Source organism: Bubalus kerabau, chromosome 18 (genome assembly GCF_029407905.1).
Source record: "Bubalus kerabau isolate K-KA32 ecotype Philippines breed swamp buffalo chromosome 18, PCC_UOA_SB_1v2, whole genome shotgun sequence".
Lineage (NCBI taxonomy): Eukaryota > Metazoa > Chordata > Mammalia > Artiodactyla > Bovidae > Bubalus > Bubalus kerabau.
The window spans coordinates 4,970,781-4,983,556 of record NC_073641.1 but is presented as its reverse complement, the minus strand read 5'-3'; the positions used below and the strand labels follow the sequence as shown (position 1 = coordinate 4,983,556).

At 39.1% G+C, this 12,776-nt stretch overlaps 1 protein-coding gene across 5 annotated transcripts in view; it reads right to left on the bottom strand.

Moving 5' to 3' along the window:
- RANBP17 (RAN binding protein 17) overlaps positions 1–12,776 on the bottom strand; it is a 363,628-nt gene that overhangs the window by 25,292 nt on the left and 325,560 nt on the right. For all 5 annotated transcript variants that reach the window (XM_055555070.1, XM_055555073.1, XM_055555071.1 and 2 more), the window contains one exon: positions 6,309–6,475. In XM_055555070.1, coding sequence (XP_055411045.1) covers positions 6,309–6,475 — 167 coding nt within the window. The remainder of the gene's footprint in view (positions 1–6,308; positions 6,476–12,776) is intronic.

Sequence of the window (12,776 nt, the reverse complement as noted above, 5' to 3'; positions counted from 1 at the left end):
GACCTAAGTATAGAATCATATATAAAAGCAAAATAATGGCATCTTTTTAAAACAACAAATTTAAAAAGTATGCTTTAAGAATTATTAAAACATCAGAGAGAAGCAAAAATATCACTGTTGCAAGGCCTCATAAGAGGGCTGAGAGAAATGTAAGGGGTCGTGCATGAAGAGATCTTAGTTCTGAAATTCTCTAAGATTACAGAATACAGAGGTGAAAAAATGGAAGCCAAACGTACAGTGTTGGCCTGCAGAGTAATATTATTTTTCAATCAGTGACCAACATTTTTAAAACTAGATTTCTGGCTTCTCCTTGGGAGGGAATCTCTATACATCTGGCAACACTGGGTCTTACCACCTTACAGGGCAACAATTAGCTAGAAGCTGTTTGGAGACTGCCTCCTTTAAACAGGGATGTACACTCAATGTAGCTTTCATTACTGTCTACCTCCGTCAAGTTTCCTACTTGGCTCTATAGCACCTTAGTCTACGTACCTTATCTTAACACAGTGAAAAGTAGGAGAGGGATGCTCAAAAGAGTCGTTTCAGACGTGCCAGTGTGAGAGACTTTCAGCAGACCTACTGGTACTCAGTGGTAGAAGCCTCCTTTAGAGAAGAGAGGCTGCTTATAATCAGAAAGACGTGAAAAATGGCATTCAATACTGATGAATCAGTGGTGAGAGTCAGGACAGAGCCCAGAGATGTGCAGGCGATGCAAAGCGCTTGTTGCTTCCCCAATTTCATCTTACAGCTGCCACACTGATTCTACCCTAGAGAAATCGGGTTAGAGTAAACCTCAAGAGCTGCCCCGGAGGCAGTAAAGGAAAGGAACAAAGGGACATCCTGAGACAGTTACGCTGTCAGACTCTGGCCTTCGCAAGGATACACATCTTACTAACTTGTTCGCCTTCTGTGTCTGGCTACAGAATTAATGAGTGGGTGTGGGCATGGAGCAAAAGATGAAGCTGTGCCAGCTCTACCTCAGTGAAGGTGAAGCCACAGGACTTCTCTACACCAGCCGGCAAAGCAACTTCCCTCTGTCTTGCCCACTGTCTCTTTGGGTCACTGCCCATCTGTTTCATTTCAGCTGCAGTGCAAAGTTGGGGTATAAGATGACTGCTCTGAATCATTCTACCTTAAGCATGACCCCTGGGACTTATTGGAAGCTCAACTTGCCTCACTGTAAATGCTTAAAACACACATATTACTTCAAGTTAGACGCCACCAACAAACCACAGCTTTGTGGTTAAGCTGTATGTGAACTGTGAATGAAACATATCAAGGTAAAATTTTAGTTTTTCCATTTATTGACTACTAGTAACTTAGGAAATTACTTAATCTTTTTATGCCTTAGTTATCTATAAAATGGGGCTCATAATATGACAGCTTCACAGATACTGTGGTGATGGAATCAGACTAACTGCTTATATGTAAAAAGCTTAAGATTGTCTGAAATATTTGCCAGTATTTACTTTCCTTGAAATAAATACAAAGTACATACATATATTGCTGTGAAGAAGACCATGATTGCAGCAGCATGTGCAAAAAACAATTTTATTATTCTGATTTTTTTTACTTGTCATGCCTAATAACCTATCCCTGGCTTCTCTTTAAATCCATGTTATCCTCTGATCCAGTTGTAAATATTCTTTCTGCATATTTTTTTTGACATCAATCTGCTGTTATATTTTTGCTAATAGCTGAAAATTAACCAGACTGAGCTAGTGGGCCATGAACATACTTTCTAATTAGGATTCACTAGGAATGTCTATAATAACATTAGAAAATTTGGTTAATTTTTTAAGAGCATAAGAGACATGAATATATTTCATCTGCTAAAGTATTTCCCACTGTAAGAGTCTTGCTGAGGTTCTATAGGCCAAAATCTCAACATCAGTTAAATATGTGACTGCACTTTCTCCTACTTAGTATTATGGAATGGAATCTTAAGTATGAAAGATGTCTTGTATAGTATGTCAAAATGTTGAGCAATATCGTTTCAATCTAAACACAGAAATGAAAAAAGAGCAGATGATTTCCCTTCTGCTATAATTCACTTTGGGATGTATGTCATGAAGAGCACTATACAAAAGCAATTTTCATTGATTGACTGACTGATTGAGGAAAAGGGTGACTGTTCTCTCCAGCTTACGTCCCTACTGAAGAATCTGAAGTATGATTCTTATAACTCCTGACAGCTCTTCACAATTTGTAGTTAAATGCTAGGTTAGCACAAAGGGGGAGGGAGGGTGAGAAAGAAAGGATTATAATTAGAACTTTTTCTGGTTTTTAGTACAGCTCACTTGAGTCAGATAGTTAAACATAAGAGGTTAAGATAAATTCAAACCTAAATGTTCTAATTACTCAATTCAGCATATTTAAATTTTAGAGAACATAATTGCTAAAAATACACTGTTAATAAGTTAATGGTATAATCGAATAATGGTATAATGGTATATATATATACCATTTTATATATATATATATATATATATATATATATATACTAACCATTATATAATTCTTGTTCTATTTCTACGTAAGTTGCTACTCTTTCTAGAATATTTAGTTTTAAAAGAAGTTCTGATTTAGAGAAGCATTCAACATTAGTGTCCTATTCTTATAATCTGAAAGAGAATGAGTCACATCTTTGAAATGCCTCTCTAATTTGTATAAAACATGCTCTTTCATTTACCTAATTTGGATAGATCTTTCTTTCACTTTGTGATATAACTAAATGAACGCTGACCTCTTGAGTTATATATGCAAATACTTAACATGACCAGGGATAAAACTGAAAATACTTCACAAAGAAATCTTACATTCCAGATTATTGTAATAGATCCATGTGTAATCCCTGTTACTACTGACCTGTTCTTCAAATTTTAGTTTATCTTTCTAATGACATAAAAGCATGGGGAACTTTTTTTGCTAATATACATAAACTAGGTTTTTCTCAGTTGTTAAGTTAAAGCAATGCTGGTTAGACAATAATTCTTACTTGAAATAGATTCACTTAATTATAATAGATCTTTATTCTAATAATGGACTAAATTTAATGCTTGAAAATTTAGATTTGTTTGCAAAATATGGAAGATGGCTTATTTGGAGAATGTTTTTTTAAAAACACTGAAGATCTAAAGCCATGTAGCAGGTCATAATAAGCACATTTTCAGGTGAGAGGCACTTAAAATGTCTTTCCCAAGCAGCTGCATACAAATGGAAAGGCCTATAAGAATGTCAGAAAATCCTTTATGTAGGTTCATGCTTCATTTGCTGTGGAAGCTTGAGGAGATAACTTTTGCAATTTAGAACTGACACTCTTCATGCAATTATGCTTCCAGCAATATAGGTCCAGGTTGGGGGGGAGGGGAAACAGTTCAAACTAGTAAATAATTGCAGTATCATTGCATCAGTTTAGTTTAAAGAGCTGACAAACTCTCTCTAAACTCTAAGCACAATTAGTCATTAGGGTCTAGTTTTTCAGCACTGTTAAGCAATTTGTAACCCATTCCTTTTAATAGGGTTAGGCATTACTTAACCGACACAGATGCCTTGAAAACCGAAACCTTGAGTTATGAAGCAGCAACCTTGTTCATTACCTTCTCTGATAGGCAAATCATCTATAAAAACAGCATTTAATGGGCAACCAATGAATAATCAATGGCTCACTTTTCATCTGAGTGTGAAAATGAGAATAATCTAATATAAATTCCCTCTGGTAAGAGGCTGAATCTTGGATTCTGCTGCTCTTCAGGGTTGATTTATAAGGTCTTGGAAAGCTGATGTAAACAGATGATCAATGGGACCCATCCTTGCTCATAATAACCCCCAACTGGCCCACTCCCTCTTTTCCAAGTCTATCCCTTCAGGCTATTAGCTCTGTCCAGCTAATTCTTCCCACTACTTCTGCCTGCTGCTTTTACTCTGGCCATCCGTTCAGTCCAGCCGACTCAGAAGTAATTTTATACGCAGCAGAGAGCGGGTGGAATTGATTTTTCACTCAGTGCTCAGTTCCCATCTGAATAATTATCAATTTTACTGCCTCATAAAGGGAAGAGTCAAAATTTCAAATCAATTCAAAAGAGCTTTGGAGACGACAGAAACTGTGCATAAGAATAGAGGTCAAAGTTGTCAGTGACCTAAGGAGATGATGTCAGATACTACTATACCCAACAGTTGACATCAGAGGCACTCAAGATGATCTGACCTAGTGCTAATGCAAATCATATTTATGCTGACTACCAGAAACCAGTCATTAATATTTAAAATGCTATCTGAGAGCCTACATTCCAAATAAATAGAATGCATTCCACTGTTAATAAAGATATATCACTACTTAGTCAAATGCTGTAAAGTAAAGGATTACCAAGTATTATTAACACATAGAAATTACTTAGACCAACAAACACAGGATAATTCTGAGTAAAGACAAACATGATTGTCCTTTGCACAACAATATTACTTGTTCTGCAGAGTCTGATGGCATTTGTCCAGGACCATGGCCTATTGATTTTTGCTAAAATTTTCTACTCACTTAAAAGTTCCTGCCAAAGTTTATGGGACAATATTACGATCATGGTTGAATACTGGCAGGTGGTAGACTTGTCACTTGCCATGGTGGGGCTGGGGGTGGGCTTGATTCCTGGCCAATCCATGGGTATTTATTTTCTCCACTAGCTGGCTACATGCTTTAATTCTGTGGTTCTCAGCCTTCTCATAAAACACCTGAGCGCTATGCCACACTCCCAGCAAAACCAATGGCTACTGCAGATGGATGGGTGAGGAGAGGTGTATCCAAATCTTGACAGAATGTATATTTTGAAGAAGCATACTGGCTGAATCTGAGATCTTATCCCTACCAACTAGTTCCCTGAGAATAAATGGTGTAAGTAAGTTGTAAGGACTTCGGTTTTTGAGCCAAACAGACCTTGGTTCACATTCCACTTTCCAGTTGATCTCTCCGTGCTTCAATTCATGCAGCTGTGAACTGGGGATGATCATACCCACATTTCATGGCTGCTGTGGAGGCCTAAATGAGGAGACGCCCCTGAAGGCACTCTCCTACTGTCCTCACTATACTAACCCAATAGCACATAGTTAGTTACTGCTCTCTCCTTCCCACTGGCAGGAAAAACTTAAGAAGAGAAATTAATGTCTTTTGGATCTTAACAGCTCTTGCACCTTGTACATAGGAGGGCCTCAATAAAGGAGTTACCTTCCTCCTGTTTAATCACCAACATGTTTTGTAACAATTTCAGGATCATACCAAATAGTTGCAGCCCTTTGCTTATTTATGTAAAATCTTCATCCACACCTTCTTGCCAGGAAATTAACTGGTTAACTGAAACATTACCACAGATAAAGTTTACATAACTTCATTTAAGTATTAGCAAAAAATGACAGCTAGGAAGAAAACCTCTTCTTTGGCTTTCTTATTCATTTTCATCATTTACTTACTCAGACTGACATTTTCTGCTGATTGTAGGCGACTTATTTGCTGGCTAATGACCATGTTAAAGTATTTACATTTGCAAACCACAGACTATTATGGAGATAGTTTGGCAAAATAAGACGACAACTGGAAGCAGTATAAAGATATCATTTCCCAAATTTAGTAGAATGGGAATATATCATAGTGATGCTATCTCCATAGCAAAATGATATTACTCTCTTTGAAATGTTTCTGGTATATATATTATGTTTATCTTTATGCATGCTGTTACTGTGATTTGTAGAAGTGACTTTTTAAAGAACATTAAACTTAGACCTAATTCATATTAGCTAGTCAGAAAACATTTGAAAATTAACAAATTGTGGCTTTATCACTTATTATGGTTTTGGGAATATGACCCCTCTGAACCTTGATTTCTCATCTACAAATGGGGAAAATGACCCAGCAGGTCACCTGGCACAGCCAAGGAGCCCAGCAAATGGCAGTTTCTCAGCACACTAGAGTATTTTATTTACAAGGCGAACCTAAGATGACGTTAGTAGAGGCTCCAGGAAACAAATAGGAGGTTGACTGTTTCTAGTTCCAGCTTTGACTTTTATTCAGTATTTCTCTCGTCTCTGAAAGTGCTATCCTCTTTCTGAATACTAGCTTCACTGCGTGAGATGCATGAGTTAGAGATTTGCTGAGGGCAGGTAATCCTGAGGCCAACTATCCTTACTATACTTACAGGGAAAATGCTTACAGAGGAGAACCAGGAAAGGGTCTTGGCAAGACCAGTTGCTCTAAGGTATTCAGAGACCAGATTGGCTTTGGGAAAACTCTTATCTCTTAAGCTCGGTGAACAACCACTATTTACCTGCTGCAGGACCTCTGGATTTTGCTGCATAAAATGTAATAGTCTCTGACCAGCCTGGGTAGCCTCTCGACATCGAAGTGATTTCTTGCCCTCTTTTGCTATGTGCTTGAAGAGGTAGGTGACGATGTAGTCTAAACTGGTGCAGCAGCTGGAGGAGACGACTGTATCTGTGTGAACAACCAATGAGAATTCACTTGATGACTAACGTGTTTGTTTCATCTCACTCTAATGCCTAAATTAAAAAAAAAACAAAAACAATTTCTGGTTTCAAAGCACTTTTATGAAACTGTAAATTCTTTGAGGATTTTTGCTTTGCTTATCTCTTTAAACCCAATGTCAACTACAGGACTTCACAGAGAGACACATTAGTAAGTAAATGATTCCTGGATTGCATTGGACAGAATTTTCCATATGTGACCTTAATGACCTTCTGTTCACTTTAAGTGTCTTTATTAAATATCTACATGGTGCAAAGTGCTCTGCTTCAGGGGAAACTGTAAACTTGGCACAAAGTACTTTGCTTCAGGGAAACCCTCGCCCTTGTGTCAAAGAGACCATGATTTAGACATAAGCCACTGGAGCACAGTGCTGTGTAGGAATGAGGATCACACTGCTGTGAAAATTTTGAGAGATACTGCATTTGGATGAGGATCAAGGAGGGTTTGGTGGAGGTAGCACCTGAGATGGGCTGGGGAAAGTTATTTAAGTTAAACATAAGGAAGGACATTTTTCAGATGGAGAGATTAGCACAGTATACATAATATGGTGAGAAGGTATGGATTTTCAAGACAGAATTTCAACCTACTTTCAAGTTCCATCTTTTCCAGCTACTTGCTGTGTGTTATTGTGAAGGAGCCAATTAAGCTTTCTCATCATTTGTAAAATAAGTTGCAGAGCTGAATGAGGAGAAAAATAACTAGAAATTCTCACAGTAAAAATAACTGGTATTTATTGAGAGCTTACTATGTTTAATTAACAACACGAGTACCTAGAGGGTATTATGCTAAGTGAAGTAAGTCAGACAGAGAAAGCTAAATACCATGAGTTCACTTATATGTGAAACCTAAAGCGAAAGAAACCAAATGAACAAACATGACGAAAGAGATACAGAGAGCCAGCAGGTGGCTGCCAGAGGAGAGGGCGCGCGAGGAACGAGAGAAACAGGCGAGGGAGAGTAAGGGGCACAAACTTTCAGTAACAAAATGAGGCTCGGGTATAAACTGTACAGTGTGGGGAACACAGCCAATAATATCTGGGTAGACTGACAGATGGTAACTAGACTCCTCAGCATTTTACCACCATGTAATGTTTAGAAATATTGAATGACTATGTTGGGCACCAGACACTCTTTACAAACAAAAACAAACTCACAGAAGAAGAAATCAGATCTGTGGTTCTCAGAGGTGGCTGAGGGTGAACTGGATGAAGGTGGTCAAGCAGTATAAATAACACTGCTGTATAATATATATAAAAGTTAGAGTATATCCTGTGAATACCCATCACAAGGATGAATATTCTTATATTTTTAACTATATGTGATGATAAATGTGATAAATGATAGATGATAAATATCAAACTTATCATGGTAATCATTTTGGGATGTATGTAAGTCAAATCATTATGTTATACACCTTAAATGTGTACAGTGTCAACTATATCTCAAAACAACTGGAAGGAGAAAAATATGGTAGTTCTTACTAATTTCCCTCATGGTATATTTAGGGAGTAGGACTTATGGTTTGAGTAAATGAATGTATGGAAGAATCATAAGAGAGTAGGCTGACAAAATAGTTTGGGATCTTCCTTGAGGGCATCCAGCAGTGAGTCACACATTTACACATAATTTGAAAGGCAACAGAGGTGTTAGTGAAGGTTTATATTTTTTTGGCAAGTAAGTGTCACTATTTAACTTCTATTCAGAGTACATCATGAGAATCGCTGGGCTGGAGGAAGCACAAACCGGAATCAAGATTGCTGGGAGAAATATCAATAACCTCAGATATGCAGATGACACCACCCTTATGGCAGAAAGTGAAGAGGAACCAAAAAGGCTCTTGATGAAAGTGAAAGAGGAGAGTGAAAAAGTTGGCTTAGAGCTCAACATTCAGAAAACGAAGATCATGGCATCTGGTCCCATCACTTCATGGGAAATAGATGGGGAAACAGTGGAAACAGTGTCAGAATTTATTTTTGGGGGCTCCAAAATCACTGCAGATAGTGATTGCAGCCATGAAATTAAAAGGCGCTTGCTCCTTGGAAGGAAAGTTATGACCAACCTAGACAGCATATTGAAAAGCAGAGACATTACTTTGCCAACAAAGGTCCTTCTAGTCAAGGCTATAGTTTTTCCAGTGGTCACGTATGGATGTGAGCGTTGGACTGCGAAGAAAGCTGAGCGCCGAAGAATTGATGCTTTTGAACTGTGGTGCTGGAGAAGGCTCTTGAGAGTCCCTTGGACTGCCAGGAGGTCCAACCAGTCCATCCTAAAGGGATCAGTCCTGGGTGTTCATTGGAAGGACTGATGCTAAAGCTGAAACTCCAGTACTTTGGCCACCTCATGCAAAGAGTTGACTCACTGGAAAAGACCCTGATGCTGGGAGGGATTGGGGGCAGGAGGAGAAGGGGACGACAGAGGATGAGATGGCTGGATGGCATCACTGACTCGATGGACGTGAGTCTGAGTGAACTCCGGGGGTTGGTGATGGACAGGGAGGCCTGGTGTGCTGCGATTCATGGGGTTGCAAGGAGTCGGACATGACTGAGTGACTGAACTGAACTGAACTGCTGCTGCTACTGCTGCTAAGTTGCTTCAGTCGTGTCCGACTCTGTGCGACCCCACAGACGGCAGCCCACCAGGCTCCCCCATCCCTGGGATTCTCCAGGCAAGAACACTGGAGTGGGTTGCCATTTCCTTCTCCAATGCATGAAAGTGAAAAGTGAAAGTGAAGTCACTCAGTCGTGTCCAACTCCAGCGACCCCATGGACTGCAGCCTACCAGGCTCCTCCGCCCATGGGCTTTTCTAGGCAAAAGTACTGGAGTGGGGTGCCATTATGTACACTAAATAACATTTCATATACCTCTAACAACCACCTCTGTATATATATATTTTTTGGCAAGTGACACTAAATAACATTTCATATACTCTAACAACCACTTCTGTATATAGTAGGTACTGTTATTTGCATTTTTCTAATGAGAAAAGTGAAGCTCAGAGATAGCTTATCCAAAGGTCATGGTTTTGACTTAGAGCAAGACACTGCCCAGATTTTTTTTTTGGCTAATAGTAATGTATGGACACAATTCTGGGGAGTTTATGATTAGTAACAAAAACAGCAAGACAAACAATTAAAAACATGATGGGCCTCAAAAAAAATGGTAAATATAGTAGATTTAGAATAAAAGTAGATTGGGAGAGTAGGGCTGGAAGTAGCAGATTATAAACTCCTAAGGCATTAGTTACTTTCTTATTCATTTTACTCATCTCTAAAATTCTGAGACACATGTGTGCTTTTCACAGATGAGAGGTGAGACATCAGTTGATTTAACTAAAGAATGGGTAGCAGTAGTACTTAGTCGTGTCCGACTCTTTGCAACCCCTCGGACCATAGCCCACCAGGGTCATCTGTCCATGGAATTCTCCAGGCAAGAATACTGGAGTGGGTTGCTATGCCCTTCTCCAAAGAATGGGTAGACAAAGCTACTCTGAGAAAGCTTTTTTTTTTAGGTCTTGAGTTCTATTTAGTAATAACACTAGAATCAGTGTAACACTACAGTGTAAAAATTCTTTCACATACATTGTTTTAAGTGAAATGACACAGTAAATAGAGGTAAGTTTGGGGGCAAGTTCTGAAATATAGACAGAAGTACACGTTTCAAATAGGACAATGGTAGCTGATACAGAATCATGAGGGGTTGAATGAAGGTCTAAAAGATGGGCATGGATTATAGTTTTGGGAAGCTATGGAGCTATAGGCTTTTAAGAAAGGAGCTTCTATTTCCTCCTATAGTTATGGCATTTGATTGATTGTTTTTCTCTCCCCACTAACTGGGTTACTTTGCAGAAAAGGAAGTTTGGTTTTATTAATATAACCCTGGGAAGTAGTATATAATGTAGCAGAAAATTTTTAGGCCTAAAAGTCAGGCACAGACTTGTTGAACCTGTTTGCTTTTCTCTTTTCCTTCATATTTCTGCCTTTTGAAGTCCCAATCGTGAAAGTAAATGGATTAAGTAACTTAACATCTAAAAAAGGAAGCAAGCAGGAAATAGATTTGCTTCCCCTCACCGGTGAAGAGCGATATGCTATCAATCATACAAAAATTATCAAGACTTCACATAGATTTGGTGACCACATGCCATGCAGGTTGCATTAAAAGGTTCCAATCTACTGAGTCAGCTATGAAAAAGCCAGGTAAACACTTCAGACATGAAGGCTGGGGCATATATCCATGCAATAAAAGCAAGAAGAAGAGCTTCCATTATGGCTGATTTATTGTTGGGGGCTTTGAAAAGGATAAATGATTTCAGGGTAGATTGAAAAGTGTGGAATCATAAGGATCATGGACCATTTTATCAAAGAAAGAATGAATAGTGCTGAGGATTATGTATTATTATTGGTCTTCTTTATTTGCAGCTGAAGCTGTTGTGTGAGATTCAAATAATGAAACTCTCGTGAAATTCAAGAATGGGCAGACGTCGTGAATTTTCATATTTCGTCCTAGCTCTTGGTGTTTATAATCCATGATTTAGGCAATTTTGGACAGAATTTTTAAACCCGACAGGCACTTTGTCCTCTCCAGCAACTTGCTATCTAGCGCTGAAACCACCACAGGCCCCTTCTCTTTTCCAACTGGCTGCCACAGGATGAACAGGCATCAGCAGCAGCCCTCCTGATCACCAAGGCCTACCGCAGGAAGCTGCTCTGAAAAGTTAACTACCTCCATAGGAAAGAGTTGCTTAACTGAGAGTCGGAAGAATGATAATGGGGTTGAACTGAAATTTGCCTTTGACTCAAAATTTCTCATCATAGCAGAGCGGGGTATGAAGTGAAGTGAAGTGAAGTCGCTCAGTTGTGTCCGACTCTTTCGACCCTGTGGACTGTAGCCCACCAGGCTCCTCCATCCATGGGATTCTCCAGGCAAGAATACTGGAGTGGGTTGCCATTTCCTTCTCCAGGGGATCTTCCCAACCCAGGGATTGAACCTGGGTCTCCCGCATTGTAGGCAGACACTTTACCATCTGAGCCACCAGGGAATATATGGTGTGAGAGGCAAATTCAGAAACAAAAGGTCTATTTCGGTGATGCAGCAGTTTAGGGTTGACTCCATCTTCTAGACTGACGACTGAAAATTCAATTTGACTATATGAAGATTCAATTTCACCTCTGTAAAATGTGCTTACTACCACCTACTTTGTTTTGAGAAATTAAAGATTAGAGAGAGAAAGTGTGTAAAGTTTGTAACATAGTACCCAACTCTAGTAGTTCTCCCTTTTCACTTCCCATTTATTTTCCTGGCTATTTCAACTCCTGAAACACCAAGCCTGTCATTCAATTTAGCTAATCTGTATCTTTCTTCTCTTTTTAGCATGTTTTTGGTGAGAGAGACTAAAGAACAAGGCCTCTAAGTTTCTAAACATTCTCGGAATGCTTTACTTCTTTATTACATTTATAACATTAACTCCAACTCAAGAACATGCTCTTAACAACATATATTCTTTATTAATAATGAAAATTTTAATAATAATCAACTTGATTAAGGTAATTTCTGATGGTTTCTAGTTGGTTTTCGCTTGCCCCCACCTTTTCCTATTTTGCTTTCTGTGCCATCTTTTGCTTTCTTGGAATGCAACCTCATCCCTGTCACGGCTCATCTTCAGAGGCTTTCCCTGATCACTTCTAAAAAAGCCATAGAATCTTTCCCTATTCACTATTTTAAGTCTTGTTTAGCACTTACAATGATTTGATATTTTATGTGTGTATGTTTACTGTTCTCCCTCATCCCTAGAATATAAACTTCATGTTAGCAGAGACCTTGCCTATCTTATTCTTTTCAGTACTATCAAGATCTAGAATGGAGCCTGGCACATAGCATGTGCACAGTCGATATTTATTACATGAATGAGTTGAGAGCCATTATTAAGAGTGGACTTTTGTAAGCCCTGTGCTGGCCTCTATATGTAAGAGTACGGGGGTAGGTAATGGTGGTTTCCCCCGCAGCCAGTCTCTCCCAGCAGGAAGCTTCCATAAACCTCCTATACTTCTCCATCAGAGGGCAGACAGAATGAAGACCACAATCACAGAAAACTAACCAAACTGATCACATGGACCACATCCTTGTCTAACTCAATGAAACTGTGAGCCATGCTGTGTAGGGCCACCCAAGACGGACAGGTCATAGTGGAGAGTTCTGACAAAATGTGGTCCACTGCAGACGGGAATGGCAAACCACTTCAGTTTTCTTGCCTTGAG